This window comes from Amphiura filiformis, chromosome 15, assembly GCF_039555335.1.
Source record: "Amphiura filiformis chromosome 15, Afil_fr2py, whole genome shotgun sequence".
Classification (NCBI taxonomy): Eukaryota; Metazoa; Echinodermata; class Ophiuroidea; order Amphilepidida; family Amphiuridae; genus Amphiura; species Amphiura filiformis.
The window spans coordinates 28,539,016-28,557,776 of record NC_092642.1 but is presented as its reverse complement, the minus strand read 5'-3'; the positions used below and the strand labels follow the sequence as shown (position 1 = coordinate 28,557,776).

Here is an 18,761-nt window from a genome sequence, read left to right as displayed (position 1 = left end):
GAATGAATGACGGAATTAATGATGAATAAATGACGGAATGAATGGATGAATGAGTGAGTGGGTGAATGACTGAATAAAAATGAATGAACAAGTGAATGGAAGATCAAATAAATAATCAATAAATAACCATCTATGCTTGGTCGATTATGAAATCAGTTAATTTACTATTGTTAATTGTGATAACATTTTTTTGCATTTTAATTTTTGCATGTAGTGATATTTCACCAATATATAATTTTGTTTCGGGTGCCTAAATAATCAATCAGGCCTGTATGTATTTGTATTGGATAGCATGACAGAGCAGCGGACGAAGCGATGGAAAACCAAGTTTTTGCAAATGTGGTTATGTACCAAGTAAGTAATAACTTGTCAAGTCGTGTGATACGTAATTATACCGCAATATACTTTTATTGCACATTCACCGTTATGTATTCTTCTCCCGTGCATGATGATAAGGATAGTGAACTTTGTGAAACGCACTAATCAAGATAATCGCACGCGATGTGGAGTTATTACATTTTGAATATCGCGTGTTTAGAGACGACTGTTTCTATTCATTTGTTATGGTCAATGTAAGTTTGTTTTAAATAAAACCATGTGATTTGTGCTTGATAATTATTTTTCTAACATATAGAGCATAATGTCGTGATTGCCAGAGACTTCCTTTAACCCTAACCCCCTAAGGGCTTTTTGGCGACGGGAAGGGAAAGAAGGAAAGAATAAAGAGAGAAAAGAAGGAAAGAAGTTGTTTGCTCTGGGTGGGATTCGAACCCGAGACCCCTCGCATGCCAAGCACTCGGTCGGCGACACTTTGTCACGGGTCTTGGGCTTCGCTGCACAGTGGGCCAGAATCGCCTCAAAGTGTGCCAAAAAACGGACAATCAAACGCATACAAACACGGTAAAATAATTATACTAGGGGTTTTCGAGGCTGCAGAATTCAATGGAAGCATTTTTAGAAATGTATGACGTCATCAAAATGCTGAACGGTAATTGGTCGATTATTTTTACAACAGTATTTCAAATTATACATGTTAAAATTTTAATTGAAAAAGCAAAATAGGGGTTCCAAGGGGAGCGAAATTCAATGATGACATTTTGGAAAGCGTATGACGTCATTAATATGCTGATGTATGATTGGTCAATTATTCCTCCCGCAGTAGGGCCTAATTCAAATGCCTGTGTAAGAATTATTATAAAAACTTTCAAATCGGGGGTTTTAAGGACTGCGGAATCCAATAGAGCCATTTTCCAAGGTACGTCATTAAAATAACTAGCCGTGATTGGTTAATTACTCTTACAACAGTGATTGTCCGATTGGAAAAGTATTATCAAATAGCATATTCAAGGTTATACGGATTGCAAAATTCACTGACGGAATACCAAATCTAGATGTCACGTTTAAAAATTGGCAGACCATGGGGTTCTTGTGTCTTGAGTTTCTTTCATGCATAAATTCTATAATTTATATGGATTGGATGTTCAAAGCAGAATAGAATGTGCACGTAATATATGAATATACGTTTCAATCAACAAAAGGCTAATAATGTTAGAATAGGCCTACTCTAATTCCCAGATATTCATAATTTAAAAAACAATTATTTTTCCGACCAAAATGACCACAACTTTATCACATGTCCTTAATTTCAGCACAGAGCTTAGGATTTTTCATATGAACTGTGAAACTGAGCTACTTTCATGAAATTGTTTTATGATACCATTATCATGATTAAAAAAGTCACAAAACTAATCCAAAAACTAATCCAAACTGTGTGTGTTTTACTAGGTCATTTTGTGAAAGCAAGGAGTTTTCATATTAAATGTATAGTTAGCATATGTCTTGTGATGCTGCGTATATCAGGCTCTTTTTCTTCTAAAAGATCATGTGCTTTCCTTTTCTTTGAACGATCGACAGTGCCTCCCACATATTCGATGGACTTCTCGGCCCTCCTAGGAGGGCCGAGACGTCCATCTCGGCTGGTGCTGGTGCTGATGAAGTTCCTTCAGAATGAGAAGTGCTACGAACCTCTGCAGCTGAAAGTTCAGCTGCTGCATTGTCAGTTTCCGGTTAAGCCAGTCTTTATTTTGAATGTGAAATGATCCACATAGTGTCTAGACAGTTATTCCATCGTTCACGTAAACGACAAAGAATGCTTTTTACTGTCTTTTAATACCTTTCAAAATGTTAAGCTGTGTTATCTGGAAGTTCATTTCTATGATGAATGTGCAAAGCATCCATACAAACATGGTATGATAAATTTATATCTGAAAGTGAGCCTGCTTCATAAGCAGCATAAAAAAAGTTTTTGATGATTCCATGATTTTGTTTTATCTCGATCAATGATGTTTTAAAATATTGAGACCTTATGCTATTTCTTAGAGCAGAGTTGTAGTGAAACCGCAAAATCCCCAGGGTATTAAGCAATATGAGGGCGCTATACACATGACATGATATCCCGTGCGCCGTACTGATCCATCAAAATCAGCTGAAATGTGAGCAAATAGGGTACATTGTATGGACCCTGGAATGCAGGCTGGCAAATATTTGCAAAAACAATTGCCGTCAACATAGTTCTAAGACTTGTCTACAAATTATAACATTATTTTTTGAACAGGAATCGACAGGAATCCAAACTAAATTTCTATTTTTTCCCAAAAATGCATATTTTTACCGTATTTCACCAAATTAGCCCCCTCATTACTCCTGATTAATACAATTATTTATATTTTGACTTTAATGATTTGGTTTGACTACTATTAGGTATGACATATGCACAATGGTAAGACAACAGTTTCTCATTTACTAACGTTACATTAGTTGTTTTCAAAATTCACACTTTTACCATTTTAAGAGAAAATGTGACACTTTTGGGGCAAATTCATGACTAAACGACACTTATGAAATCCATCGAAACATAAATTATGGGCCAAATAATATACTTCAGAATGTTTTCTTTCACAAACAACTGAAAAAGTTTGGAAATTACACATTCACCAAATTTGAATTTTGGCACACTTTGATTCCGCCCTGGCCCACTGTGCGCTGGCCAGCGAAACCGTGCCTATATATCACTTAGGGCGATTGCGTTATCACAGCACGTGGGATGCATGCACGAACAGCGCATATATCAAGTAGTATTTTGTAGTATTCAGGCGGGTTAGGGTTAACGGTTTTTTAAACAATACCCACGTTCTTAATCTGTCGGGCTAAGTTACACAAATTAAGGAATTATAATGATATAACTTCCCCCGCCGTTCAAAATGTGCTAGTTATTCGTTTTAACCTTTCCCCGCCAAAATCTTTGTTTTTCAGGGTAGAATGGTTGTTGTGAAACGCATTCAGAAACAAAAGGTGGACATTACGCGAGATCTCCTGATGGAAATGATGAATGTATGTTCATTAAACTTTTTTTTATCATTGTAATCAACATTAGTAGTAGTTTGGCCAAGTATAATAAAATATAATACAATGTTTGGTCAAGTATAATACAATGTTTGGCCAAGTGCAAAACACTGTTTGGCTAAGTATAATACAATGTTTGGCCTAGTACAATATTCGTCATTAATGTATCTATCATTTTGTTTTATAGATGCGGCGAGCAGAACACAGTAATATTGTGCGATTTGTTGGTGCGTGTATTGATAGTCCTAATATTGCAGCATTTGTGGAGTATTGTCCGAAAGGAAGCCTTCAGGTATTGTATGTTTATCCTGGTGTCAAGTATCCAACAAACAGCCAGTAAATATTAATTGAAAAGAAATAGTTCATTTAAGATTGTTATGATATAGCAGTGTCGTACCGTGGCCTCTTTCTTTCTACTGAAGAAAAGCCAATTTTGCCGCCCCTTCCTCATCAGCTCGAAAAGGTTGCCCCAATTTTTTTACGGTCGTTTGGAAAAGTGAAGAGCAAAAAAAAACAAAAAAAAAAAACCGATTTATAGGCGCTACCGCCCCAAAAGCAACACATTTTGGTGTATAGTACAATTTCTTCACATTTTCCGCTCTTTTTTCTTTACTAATTCTTTTTGCCGCCCCCTTCTTCTTCCATCGCCCCTCTTTTTGCCGCCCCTTCGAATTTGCCGCCCCTGCTTGGACACCGGGGGGCTGGCGCCCCCAAAGCCCCCCCCAATACACGCATGTTTATGTTAGTATTTTATATTTAAAGCTAAGATACATTAACATTAGCCGACTTCTGCCACGATATAGATGCATTATTTTGAAAGAAGACAAATTCATTTTTAATAATGATAATGTAAGGATATATTAAAATTAGGCAACTCTTAAATGCTTACATTATAATGGTTTATAATAATATACCTAAATTGTGGTAATATTTCAGGATATATTGGGGAATGAAGCTTTGAATCTAGACTGGACTTTTAAAATATCCCTCATGACAGATGTATTCCAGGTTCGTAAATATTAAAGCCATATTATAACATTTTCAAACAAAATAGATTAGCATTTCTTTGCCATAAAATGTTAGCTTTTACTGTCAGATATATCCCTTTTATTTTTGAGCCGAACAACTACGGCAAAGCAAAGAAAATTGAAATTTACTACCAGCGCACATGTCGCCAATACGTACCACTCCTTCGGTCATGTTGTGGTACGACCCTTTGTTGTGTATATCACCGTCCCGCACGCCGTGTACGTACTGTGTGTTATGAACATCGTGTATGCGTTCGACTAATAATTCCATCGTAATAATAAAGCGCCGAATCCGGCATTTTATTCAAAATCTCGGATTTTGACAAAACTACAGCACCTAGAGTCTTGATTTTTGCAGGGTATATTGGTTTCATAAAGTACAATTTAATCGTGTAAAAAAAGAATTTTAAAAATTCAGTGAGGGCATCTTCCTCAGCAAATGTTATAATATGGCTTTAAGTTAATTTATTATACAAAGTTTTTTCAAGGGAGCTAAGTTCACTTTTTACATATGCTAATTTAATTTAATTTATAGGATTTTATTATCAGATATTCCGCAACACCACCTGAACAAAGAATCCTGGATACGGCCCTACAGTTTAATGAAAGTTGTATAGACGAATCCAATTTCACGCATTCCTGCTCCTCATTGGCAGCCATTAGCCGCGACGGGTACCCAACTATCCCACCTAAAATGTGGGATGATGCGGTTTGAAGGGTATTATAAACTGCATTCTATCACCCGTGTTACACGTAGACAAAAGAATGATGACAGTTTACAACACAAAAGAATCTAACATCGAATTTTAAGCGGGTTTAATCCACCCAATTGGGTACTCACAACACCTGTTTGGTGTATGCAGGTACCCAAATATGGCCGACCAAATCATGACCATGACTTGGCTCATTGGATTCGTCTATACCTTTATTTTTAGGGACTACAATATATTCACAGCAGCGAATTGGATCATCATGGCAGCTTAAGCTCGTCAAATTGTGTTATAGACAGTCGCTTTGTGTTGAAATTGACCGATTTTGGCTTGGATGTTTTGAAAAGCGGAATGGAAAATCGCGACGACGATGAAAGTGCCGCTGTAAATAGTGAGTATTATTAGATGTAGAGAATAATGTACAGGCTGAGTCAAAAAGAAGTAAACCCATGTTTGAGTGGCTGTAACTTGAGATTTGCAAGGAATGTGCTAAAAATAAAAATACCACTGGAAAGAGCAAATTATACACGTCTAAATAAATAAAAGAATTATTGCAATTGCTTACAGCAAACTAAAGTTATAATCATTTGAATACAACCACCCATTTTTGTAGCTGCACACGGCTGATTGATTTTCATCCATTTCAATTTCGACGAATCAGCAAAGTGCTAACAGGATTTTGCTTTTAATTAATATTCAAAAAAGTCCATGACGGTACTATAGTTTGTAGGGATATCAATTCAAGTCTTTACGAACGATCCGGCAGAAGCTTGATTGGGGAATGTTGGGTAAAGGATTGAGCTGATCTTTGGTCTTGCTGCAACGCATGTCTAACTCTAGCAATGTTCACTTGTGATCTAGCAGTTCGTGGTCTGCCTGAAGCTTCCGGCTATCTGTTCCTTAGTGTCACTGTCCCATGCACATTGAGCTTGTTCACATTCTTATATACTGCTCCCTTATATAAAACCCGGTTAGCTGTAGGAAATTGGAGACGAAAAAGACGCTGAACTACAGTGGGACTCTTAGTTTCATGATACTTCGTCGACAGACACGTGCGCTCCTGTACGGTAAATTGTGGTGCCATGTTGTCATTTGGCCCGTTTTATTATAATGTAGTGCAATGAGGTAAAATTCATATTGAAAAAAGCCCTTTAACATGTAGATATTATTGATCGAAACCACACCTGCCACAGAACTTTATTTGCATTTGAATATCGCGCCTTACCAATCAATATAATAGGTAGACCCATACTTGGGAAGTAAAACCGTGTGCAGCTACAAAAATGGGTGGTTGTATTCAAATGAGTATAACTTGAGTTTGCTGTGAGCAATTGCAACAATTCTTTCCTTTAGACGTGTAGAATTTGCTCTTTCCAGTGGTATTTTCATTTTAGCAGATTCCTTACAGATCTTTAGTTACAGCCCCTCAAACATGAGTTTACTTCTTTTTGACTCAACCTGTACTAGCATTCAATTAATAATTGATTCGTGACATTATCTTGTCATTCTGTGTAATAATTCGGTGCAATAAAGTTGGCTTATACACATATATCCCCAGCAAACACAAAAACGTTTTAAAAACGTTTTTAATAAGTTATATTTTGGCTTTTTGTTCAGATAAAACGTTTTAATAACATTAAAATGTCGGGTTATACAAAGGTCATGAAAACGTTTTGTATGAAAACACACTACAACAATATTGTAACAATGTTATCAAAAATGTTATCGTAAACTATTTTTGCAAAAATTTTTGCCATATATTTAATCAACACTTTAATAACATTATGTTAAAATATTTGCACCCAGCAAACACAGAAATGTTCTTAAAATTATTTTTTTTACATTTTAATAACATTTTTAAATGTCGGGTTATATAAAGGTCATAAAAATGTTTTTGATACGTTATTGCAAATATTTTGGGTAAACCTTTTTCGCAAAATATTTTGCAACCTCAAAATAACATTCTGTTTAAAATGTTTTGTATCAAGTTTTCAAAAATGTTTTTGGAATGTTATTAAAACGTTTTTATACCTTTTATATAACCCGACATTTAAACGTTTTCTGTCAAACATTTTGTGTTTGCTGGGCAGTAGATGATCAAAAAAGGTTTTTTAATGTTATGAATACGTTTTATACCCTTAATATACCCTTTATATAACCCAACATTTAAACGTTTTCTGACAACCTTTTACAACCTTTTGCGAATGATGTCGAAAACGTTTTGTGTTTGCTGGGTCCTTGCCCACACCCCGACGCACACAACCGCCACTCACCCCTACCCCTCACAATCAGCGAACACACAGATTTATGTATATGGCGGGTGTTTTTTCGCTCTAATGATATTCCGTTTATCGTTAATCATCTATTACTTGCATAAAACATTATTTAACCAGTGTTTTTTACTTTTGCTTACTTAAAAAAAGAAATAAATATACCTGAAGTTTATCAAAAACATTTTATTCGCTAATAATTTCTTTAGAACTTTTGTGGAAAGCACCGGAATATGTACGCCAACCTGACTTAAAGCCAACAAAAGAGGGCGATATCTACGGAACTGGAATAATAATGCAAGAAATTGTGACTCGTGGCCTTCCGTTTGATACGGAAAGACAGAATATGGACGTTTCGGGTAACGTACTTTATCACAGTTCAATCTCTACATTAGGCTAAAAGAATGTTGCATTCAATTTTACTTCAAACCTGATTTGTTGGCATAGTTGTAATGCCCAATTTAACCTAATGGGATTCAGCCAAATTCATTGTGTGTCCTTAGGACAACAGAGCAAGTTATTCATAGTTATAGCTTAAAATCCCCGGCACATAGAACACCACAGTAATTTATTAGTGACTAAGAGTTTACTTTTATGTTGCCTTATTAGTTTAGCAAAGAATAACTGAAATTAAGATTTTACCGACATTTTTTAGGGTTTAAAAAAAAGTATTAATAAATAATGACATTTGGCTTCAGATTACAATGTGGAAAGGACGATGTGCTCTCTGTGTCACACAAAAACACTGTGCAAACGTTGCTATTTGATCCCTTAAATTTGATATCAATGCATAGTCGAAAACGTTCAAGTTACTATTGAGCTATTTTACGTTTCTTAATTAATTTCTATTATTATCTTAACATCGCAGGTATTTTAGCTCAAATAAAGGCAAAGCAGAATCCGCCGTTCCGACCCTCTATTTCACACGAAGCATGCAACAACAACAAACTTTTAAGGTCATTAATAGAACGGTGCTGGACGGAAAATCCACATGATAGACCATCAGCATCTACGATAATTACCGACTTCAGGAAATGTACAAAGTATGTTATCAATTGAGAAAAAAGACAATTGGGACTTAAAGCCACATTAGAGAGATCAGTCGATGACCTATAAGACTGAAATTTGTCGCTTGTCAAAATTGTTCATAAATCGGGAGAATACCTTTAAAACATTTCTTTTTTTTTTTTTTCATGTAGAAAATTGGAAATACTACGTCCGTCTTTGATATCCCCGTCCTCCAATACACAATTTCCATTTCGTGCGCCACCAGTTAATGGATTTTAATTTTCAAAGTTTGTATGTTTCTATTACAAAGAAAGCAAAAGAAATAAATATCAGTTTGGATTCGCAGGTAATCGTTTTTGTCCGGGGACAATGAATTACCTTACTCAATGAATTACAAAGTTTAAAAGATTTGTCTCTCCTGACACGAAAACACGGGTTATACTTATAGCTTGGGCTTAAAAATTGTTTTAGTGGCGCAACATAAACAAATTAGGGTAGGCCGGTCGGCATTAAAAAAAAAAGATTTGCACACATTTTAAGCTGTAAATTGGAACTTTTTTTAATTTTAATTTTTTACATTTTTTGGCAAAAATATAATAAAACAAAGTTGACACTATAAACATTTCTTGCTGACCTCAGATAAGCGTGTTTTAATAGAGCATTCAATAACACGAAAATAACATAAATGGAATGTTTGTTTACAACTTTCTAGGGGTACTTTATCTGGTGGTATTCTAGATAATTTACTGTTACGGATGGAGCAGTACGCAAATAACTTAGAATCCATCGTAGAGGATCGAACATCGGCGTTCCTGGAGGAAAAGAAACGATCTGAGATGCTTTTGTATCAGGTGTTACCCAGGTAAGTAAGAATTGTACCAGGCTGAAGAATACAGGGAAACAGTGAAGTAGGCAGGTCCAACTTGCCCAATCGCGACATGAGTAAACAGGAAGAGGAAGACCCAGTGGAGGCTGGTTGAGGGCATGACAAGGTATGCAATCTTCATTCAATTGGGATTGGGCAAATAGTGTGGTTGGGGTAGACTCGGGCCAACCCGGTTTATGGTCCTCCGTATAACAAACTGTCAGGAGACAACCCAGTACGCCTTTCTTGATTAGCCGAAAGTCATCACGATCTGTGACCGGGAGGAATTGGCTGTCAATCAAGCACTGGGCTTCAGTGGTTGATGGCAGACAAGTGGTGATATAAATCATCATAATGCGCGCGAGTGCTGCGACTTCTCTGGCTTGAAAGGCGATATCAGTTGTCTCGGCCCAGCCGGTCTGTGTTCCTCCGTCACTAAACAAACCGTCTGGCGACAACCCGTAAAATGACGATCGCTGATTGGTTAACGAATTTCCAAATAATACTGTTTTCAAATGGCTATATAGGACGTTACTTGTGTAAGTGAAACTAAGCATCATAGGCCTCCCACTATTTGTAGATATCTCAAACGCAAAATATACGCTAGCTTAGCAGCCACTGAGGCGCCAATCGTCTGATATGATCAGCGATTCGTAGCGCGTACTCGCGTACGTTGTGTGGATTTATGTAACCACATAGCTGTCCGTCAACCGCTGCATGCGCTGAAGCCCAGCTCTGATTGACAGTCAATTCTCAGTCTTTCCATTTTATGATGACGATGATTAGCCAGTCAGAAAAGACGTACTATGAGGTTATCGCCAGACGGTTTGTTTAGTGACGAAGGAGCACAAATCGGCTAGGACCGAGACTATGATATCAGCTGATTGGCACCTCAGTAGCTGCCGCTCCTAATCTAGGCATATTGTAACTATTGTACATTTTGCGCTTGTGGTAAGCTACAAATCTGGGCGGTTTTGGTATCACTGTTACACAAATAATGTCACTTCCAGGGTCCACGTGGTTCCATAACCAATTGAAAATGTTTATATATGTAAATTCATTAACCAATCAGCGATCATCATTTTAAGGGTGTACGGTTTGTTTCGTGACGGAAGACTTGGACCGTGTGCGAGTGCTGATAGTCACTGTGGTGGTTGCGGCAAGTGTATGTGGGGGTTGTAAGTGTGGGGTGGGGTGTACCTGGTATGTGTGGTCGGCATGTGGGTTGTGTATTGACTCCGACCCGTTGACTATTACATACCGATGTTCAGGAAATAATGTAATTACATCGTGTACTAGACGCACTTTACATTATAAACATAAACCTGTTGTAATACGGTATGTTTCTCGTCTACCGCAGAAGTGTGGCTGATCAACTCAAGAAAGGAGAAGCAGTAGACCCTGAGACTTTCAGCTGTGTTACCATATATTTTAGTGATATTGTCGGTTTTACATCTCTGTCTGCACAGAGCGAACCTTTGGAAGTAAGTTAAACTTGGAACAAAACTACATAGTTGTAACACAAAAATTCAAAGAACAGACCTTCCAGAATAGGTAGTCGTTACTCTCAGACGACACCATGAAATGCTTTGGAGGGACTACCATCTCTTTGGAATGTGAAAGAATATACATTCCATGGTGTCAACACAGCCAAAGTCTATCTCAGAGTCTGACAATTGCCTTTATAGGTATGAAACTCAGAGTAACGGCTACCTATTCTGTAAGGTCTGTTCTTTGAATTTTTATACGCTCTCCGTTTTGGGTTTGAGCACTTTATTCAAAAGATAGTCTAACTATGAGTAAAAGGTTTGTTTGTTGTAACATTTAGATTTTTAACCCTTTGAAGAATAAAGATTTCTGTATTATCCACACTGAAGAAGCTATGTACGAAGAACCTGATACTGTTCCCATCTTCCTGTACTTACTTTAACATTATTCCATATCAAATCAAATACCATTTTCCTAGATTAACACTTTAAAATATAATGCTTTTAACACGTTGATTAAAATTGTTGCAGGTGGTTACTCTACTGAATGATCTGTATATCTGTTTTGATGAAACTATTGACGAATTTGATGTTTTCAAGGTAAACACTACACGATATACATGTATTATTATTAAACTGGCGTTTCCAGGGGTGGACAGACCCAGCAAACACGAAAACGTTTTAAAAACGTTTTGAATAAGTTATATTTTGGCTTTTGGTTTAGGTAAAAACATTTTAATAACATTAAAATGTCGGATTATATAAAGGTCATGAAAACGTTTTAAAACGTTTTGTATGAAAACACACTACAACAATATTTTAAAAATGTTTTCAAAATTGTATTCTAAACTATTTTTGCGAATATATTTTGCCAAATATTTTGTCAACACTTGAATACCATGATGTTAAAATATTTGCACCCAGCAAACACAGAAATATTCTTAAAATGTTTTTTTCAAAACGTTTTAGTAATATTTAAATGTCGGGTTATATAAAGGTCATGAAAACGTATTTAAAACGTTATTGCAAATATATTGGGCAAACATTTGTCGCAAAATATTTTTTCAACCCCCAAATAACATTCTGTTTAGAATGTTTTGTATCAAAAATGTTTTTGGAACGTTCTTAAAACGTTTTATACCATTTATATAACCCGACATTTAAACGTTTTTTGTAAAACATTTTGTTTTTGCTGGGTAGTAATTATCAAAAAAAATGTTTTTTAATGTTATGAAACCGTTTTATACCCTTAATATACCCTTTATATAACCCGACATTTAAACGTTTTCTGACAACCTTTTATAACCTTTTGCGAATGATGTCGAAAACGTTTTGTTTTTGCTGGGGAGTGCCCCCAGAAATGTTTCAGGAATAAAATGGGGACGGCAAAGAGTACAGTTTTCTTCAAATGGCTAAAAATGGGACAAAAAATTGACAAATGGGAACAAACATTTGGCTTTGCCCCCTCCCAACACAATCCTGGCTATGCTATTGGAATTTGAAATTGTTTTCTTTATTGTTATTGATAATATTATTGATAACATAAATAATGTTTACGATGTTTTTTAATTATCATGTTTAATTTTTAGGTTGAAACCATTGGTGATGCCTATATGGTCGTATCCGGTCTGCCTATACGTAACGGTGACTATCATGCAAAGGAGATTGCTTTAATGGCATTGGCGCTTGTCAAGAAAGTCGCCTCCTTTAGAATTAGACATCTACCAGATCATATAATGCAACTTCGCATTGGAATTCACTCTGGTAATTAAACATGAAATATCTAAGAAATAATTAATCATATTTTAATATATAAGTTGGATAAATCGTTTTACATTAATGATTAAACAGTTGCAAACGGAGCTTCTTTTGTGACCTAACAAATACTGGAAAAATGGAACTTTTAAATTACATTGCTATTGTTGATAGTGCCGTGGTGGTGGTGCACGGCCCGGAGGTGAAAGTGCCGTGGTGGTGGTACAGTGGTGGTAGTGTTGTTGTTGTTGTTGTTGTTGTTGTTGTTGTTGTCGTTGTCGTTGTTGTTGTTGTTGTTGTTGTTGTTGTTGTTGTTGTTGTTGGTGGTGGTGGTGGTTGTGCTGCTGGTGGTGGTAGTGGTGGTGCTGGTATTTTATTGGATTCGCCAGTGCTGCTGATGTGTCTTTAAATCCAGCATTTTGTAATCATTAACGCATGATCCTTGTTTGTTAAGGGGGTACTACACCCATTGATTTTTTTTTTGCATTTTTTTGCATTTTGTGAAGAAATTACAAAAAAATTGGACAAAGTGGTATGCAAAATGAAGGGGCAAATCTTCTCGTTTTATTGGTGGCATCGGTATCAACGTAGCTTACATGCTTTTAAAAGTAGAAGCCAAAAGGTGGTACATCACTGATGATTTAAATTCACTTCATTTTGGATAGCTTAATATCAACGGATTTCGTTAAAATTTTGGATATGTGTTGCTAACACGTTAGGGAAATAAAGTTGATATGTAAAATGGGAATAAGTGGTTCCTGATTTCTTTTATGACTTCATGAACTTGGTGCTCCACAACTATCAAAAAAGGAACTGGTTAAAATGCTTCTATTTTCAATGTTGAGCTATATTTTGTATTTTTAACTTGCGACATTATTTCACTGAAACTTAATTAAGCCACAGGTAACAGGTTACCACAACCATACTACAGCAATGTTGAAAAAATTGTATTTCTTGTCACCTATACCACCATATTGGGTAGTTTTCCGTAAGCTTAGCTTTTGTGATTTTGGTAACTATTTTATATTTATTTGTGAAATCCATCTCAACTAGGCATTCTAAATTATACTCACCATTTACATCCCAAGGTATATTAGTATATCCACCTTGCACTTCTCGATATATATCCAGTTAAAGACAGAATATCAAAATTATTCCTCATTATGATACATTTTGTATCACAGACTCTCACATGTGTATTCAAAATTGATGCTTAAATTTGACCTGAACCAATTGACCTATAACCTGACATACGGTGACATAATAGCCTTTTCTTCTCCTAACAACACATCAATAACAACATCAATATCAAATTGACTAATGACTATGCATCTATTGTGTAAGTGTTTATTTAATTTATTCAGTGTTATATATTTTGCAAGCACCACTAGATTTTCTATAGAGAGTATAACAAAGGATTTAATGTATTCTATTCATGTACCCTACTTGAACATGTTGAAAAGAATAAATTATGGTTTGTTATGAAACACGCATCTGAGTTACCAGGATACGGTAAACAAAAAATATATAGGGCTAAAAATTTTTTTTTTTTGTTTATTTCACATGATCCGTGCATATATCGCCTCGCTATAAATGAAAAAATATTTTTTTAGACCAATCAAACCAATATATGGGTGTAGTACGCCCTTAAGGTTTCCACCGGATAGTCTAAGAGCACCTTAGATCATGCGCTTTAACCCTAGAACAACTAAGTCATATTTTGTAACACGGATTAGAGGTGGGGGTTGTTGCCAAAGAGCTTTTAAATAGAAATAGAGTCGCAATAGATTATATAATCTTTTGTTCGTTTGATGCCGATTAGAAGTTGCGACAGGCTATTCATAAAAGTGGTACCATTGTTTCGAATAAAGGGGTTCCGCCATTAAATTGGTCACTGATCCGGCATCATATTAACGCTCTACACAACAGGCGAGTATAAATAAGTGACCACACTACAGTCATGTGTAAGGGCAGTCATGTGTAAAGTGGTACCATTGTACTCACGTATCCCAAATGTGTGCTTGTGTGGGTCTGAATTCTATAAGGAGGCTTTAGCTGTCGATGCAATCATCTTTACCACCCACCTGACGTTAGGCGTTTCATTTAAATAAATTGAATGCTCTTCTGATCGATTACATATTAGAATGTATGAAGGCTGCCATAATGGTAATCGCTATACGTATACATTTAAGTATAAGTATAGGCCTAATAAAGGTTGTTTTTAAGAAATTTCCATTTAATTTTATTTTAAGAAAGAGATTGGTATAGAAATAGTGGCGTACCCAAAGAGGGAGGGGGTTGGGGAGGGCAGATTCACCTCTGTGAGAAGTCTTGGGAGGGAGGAGGGAGGAAGAGGGGAGGATGGGATATGGAGAATGAGAGAGGGCTGGAGGAAGGGATAAAAAGATATAATAAAGACAAGTAGATAAATAGAAATATAAGGAAAATGATGGGAATGAGAGAGGGAGGGTGAGAGGGGACAATGAGAGCGAGGGAGTGGATAAAGTGTAGGCCTAGGAAAGAATAAGTACAGAGAAGGGAAAAGAAAGGAATGACGAATACATTTAATAATAATTATTAGGCCTATATAATAACTAAACACATAACAGCACTGGGCAGCCATTCGATGATGTCAATACCTTTATTCGTTATGTAATTAAAACGCCCAGTCAGATGTATTTCACACCTACCAAACACAACTCACCCAATTTCGCAAACTGGACGTTGAATGTACACTCTCATGAATATTGATTGGCAACATTTTCCAATATGTCAGCGCTCTAATCGGAAACAATAGAACAATAGACCCTGCAGAGCGTTGGTTGTTGCAACCAACACTCTTACAAACGTTATATTTGCTATTAATGTATAGCTATGAGTATCTCCTATCCAGTAATACCAAAATAAGTACAAACATTCCCCACATAATGTCGCCATGACGTCCTAATGTGACAGCATCCTTGCAAAATTGAGAAATTCTGGCTATGTACAAAAAATAGGCCGAATTGATTTTCGGCTAAAAATTGTACAAACATGCGATGCGATTTTCAGCGATTGTTTCATAAATATAAGAGAAAATTAGATATTTTCTAACAAATTAAAAGTCAGTATCTCTTGAAATAATTTTGCAAGAGCGAAATGAAAATCACGGATTTTACTGTAGAACCCTATGGTAGGCTCACTACGACCATGGTAATTTCTGATGGTAAGTCCTACCCCATTAATAAATTTATTTTGATATCATACAGGTCCTTGCGCAGCAGGCGTAGTGGGACTCAAAATGCCGCGATATTGTTTGTTTGGAGACACTGTCAATACTGCATCCAGGATGGAATCGAATGGACAAGGTGTGTAATACGACTCTGAGAGTAATATATTTTTGTCTCTCTACATCCTCCTTTCAACATAATCGGGTTTGGCGGTAAACGAATCATTTAACTTTATAGTCAGTAGGATCGCATAAAATTTAAAATGATATTATTAGCAGAAAGGTGCACCATTCTATGAAAACATATAAATTAATAGAATTCTTTACAGAAATTTAGTATTTTTGGTTTACCTCAAGTTCGTTAGTGACATAAATACCTTTTCGCGGTTGCGCTGTAAGCGTGCCGATAAACCGCCCTTGTACACGTCGTACGTGTACGTTCTGTGATATTAACTTTACGCCACGATGTGATACTGCTCCTAGCGAAATGCGCCACTACATCACTACCGAATAAGATTGGTATCTTATTTGACATGAAGGCATATAATTCAGATACTTTCTGAATGATTATAAATAATGTTTTTCGTTTTTCTACGTTTTAATAGCTCTGAAGATCCATATAAGCAATTCAACAAAGGATATTCTGGAAACATACGGTTCATTTGACATCGAACTGAGAGGTGAAGTAGAAATGAAGGTATTGCTGTTGTTCCCAAACGATATACTTTGTGTAATTTATATACTTTTGTAGGTCCTGCGGTTCATGAGTTATATTGTAAAGATGGCTGAAACAACAACACTTTTGTAACACGTACTCATTAACAACAATAGCTCAAGCAAGTTTTCAAAGTATATGATTTGTAGAATGAACTTTTGCAAAACATCAAAGTGTTATTTTTCAATAACATATTGATTAAGATAATGAAAATCAATCTTTTGGCTGCTTCGACCAACAATACCTAGTCTACCCTTAAACACGCAAAAGATATATTATGTGGAAATTCTTTCCTTTGGATGTTTGTCAGTTTCGTACCAGATTCCTTTTAAAGTAAGATGTTTTTTGTCAGTAGGTACGGAATTGATTTCTTATTGCGGACTGTTGCCTTTTTATCGCTGTTGTGTCTTATTTTTTGATCCACACAATGTACAGATTTCTAATATTTTACCTTAATTTATTTTTGCAGGGAAAAGGTAAACAGACGACTTACTGGCTAAACTCTTGTGGCACATGGAAGTAAATAGCACAGATATCCTCCTTCAAATCAGGGTGATAATGTGTTTCACTTTTAACTCTTTGTCAAAAAAAGTGCAATAGAGAAAAGAATCCATCTTTATTTAATAACCGAACTGAACCTTTTAGGTTTTAAAACATTTTATAAATAACATATCCATTAGTGATCTTGTGTGAAAAAAATCAAGGAATTAGCATTCACCGTTTTGTTTTTATGCCACATTTTATAGCGATACTCAATTTTAATGTTTGTCCAAGAGACATCTAAAATTTGAATGTCAGCCCACTCTGTGTAAGGTAGATTTGGAACAACTGCCGTCATTGGCATTGAAATAAAATGGAGCACCCAAAGTGTTATTGTCCTTGGTATTGTTTAAGGAGAAGAAACATTATTTGTTGTTGTTTTCATTTTCCTTTTACTTTAAAGATGTTTATTCTCTATCAAAAACATATAAATTTGTAAGCGGGTTTTTCAAATGTCGAAATGAAATGCGCGTAAATTGAAGTGGAGTGAATTACAAAATATCCAGTAAGTTGGACATATTGAGATAAAAAAAACTGGAGTTGGAGTCGAGTGAGGTATGAAAGACTTAAAAATAATGTTAGAAAGTTTGTTTGAGCAGAAAAAAAAGGAAATTAAAATAACGCAAAAATCAAGTTAAAGTCAGTTTCAGAGCTGGTGCCTTTAACGTGCATTGTGTGCTCTGTTTCAAAATACATGGTACCTCGTGGACAAATAATGAAATTGGGTATCGCCGCAAAATGACTCATAAAAATTAAACGGTAGTAGCGAGTCACTTAATTTTTTCATAGATGGTGACTATTGAGTGTGGCATTTATAACAACTTTCAATAATGGGAAAGTTCAACTTGGTTCTTACATAAATTTTGATTGTTTGCTCTATTGCACTTTTTTGACTCAACCTGTACCATGCCTGTCCTGTTTGAATCATTTTATGCGAAGATGGCATAAATGATTGGTAATTTAAGTGTAAATTTCTAATGCCTATAGCTGATACGACAAAATCTCACGTATTCATAGGATATTATAGACACACCTGAATAGAGTCAGTGTAGTAATTAATGACAGATTAAATTATAGTTAAGTAGATAATGGGGCAACGCATCATGCACAAGAACAAATATACACACATAATTTTTAAAAAAGCAAGGGAATGTGTCGGCATTGGATTCGAATGTGCCCACGTTAGTACGCAGTTTTAACCACCGTTTATCAGTGGGAGCTGGTAACGCGTTTGTTACGAGTCGTACTTGACTCAAGGCCAAAATCACCTTTTACCCGAACTCACACGAATGCACAACACAAATACACTGTTTGATTATGCTAACAAAATCTATGTCTTTAATTGAAAGCACGTTATAATTGGTACAATATATGACAACAATGCACATACACAATAATCAAATATAATCACTCTTTATCTATTTAGTACTTAGCCAGCATTCTTCTTCTTGGTGATCATAATGCAATGTTCTGGACGACTGCTGTAATATATCCTTATTCATTTGTCCTGCGAAAATCAGCTAAGTCCTTTGTACACTTGCATTGATAAATCCTTGCGTATAAAATCCTTATACGAAAATGGTGTTCTCCAAACACGTTTATAACTCCTTGCGCAGTTCTCCTATACTAAACTCCTTGCGCCGTTCTCCTATGCTAAACTCCTTGCGCAGTTCTCCAAATTTAACTCCTTTCGCTGCTTTCTCCAAACTTGGTGCTATTTCTACCTTTCACACAATATCTTCAGGAAGCAGGACTGCGATGCAGTTGTCCCCA

The 18,761-nt window shown here is 35.9% G+C and overlaps 1 protein-coding gene across 1 annotated transcript in view; it reads left to right on the top strand.

Annotated features, from left to right (window-relative positions):
• Positions 1 to 16,971, top strand: part of LOC140170843 (atrial natriuretic peptide receptor 1-like) — a 40,223-nt gene extending 23,252 nt beyond the window's left edge. Inside the window, exons 11-24 of the mRNA XM_072194057.1 lie at positions 292 to 354; positions 3,313 to 3,390; positions 3,590 to 3,694; positions 4,339 to 4,410; positions 5,366 to 5,531; positions 7,620 to 7,769; positions 8,279 to 8,453; positions 9,131 to 9,280; positions 10,644 to 10,767; positions 11,302 to 11,370; positions 12,360 to 12,534; positions 15,774 to 15,872; positions 16,339 to 16,430; positions 16,918 to 16,971. Coding sequence (XP_072050158.1) covers positions 292 to 354; positions 3,313 to 3,390; positions 3,590 to 3,694; positions 4,339 to 4,410; positions 5,366 to 5,531; positions 7,620 to 7,769; positions 8,279 to 8,453; positions 9,131 to 9,280; positions 10,644 to 10,767; positions 11,302 to 11,370; positions 12,360 to 12,534; positions 15,774 to 15,872; positions 16,339 to 16,430; positions 16,918 to 16,971 — 1,572 coding nt within the window. The remainder of the gene's footprint in view (positions 1 to 291; positions 355 to 3,312; positions 3,391 to 3,589; positions 3,695 to 4,338; positions 4,411 to 5,365; positions 5,532 to 7,619; positions 7,770 to 8,278; positions 8,454 to 9,130; positions 9,281 to 10,643; positions 10,768 to 11,301; positions 11,371 to 12,359; positions 12,535 to 15,773; positions 15,873 to 16,338; positions 16,431 to 16,917) is intronic.
• Positions 16,972 to 18,761: the final 1,790 nt, after the last annotated feature.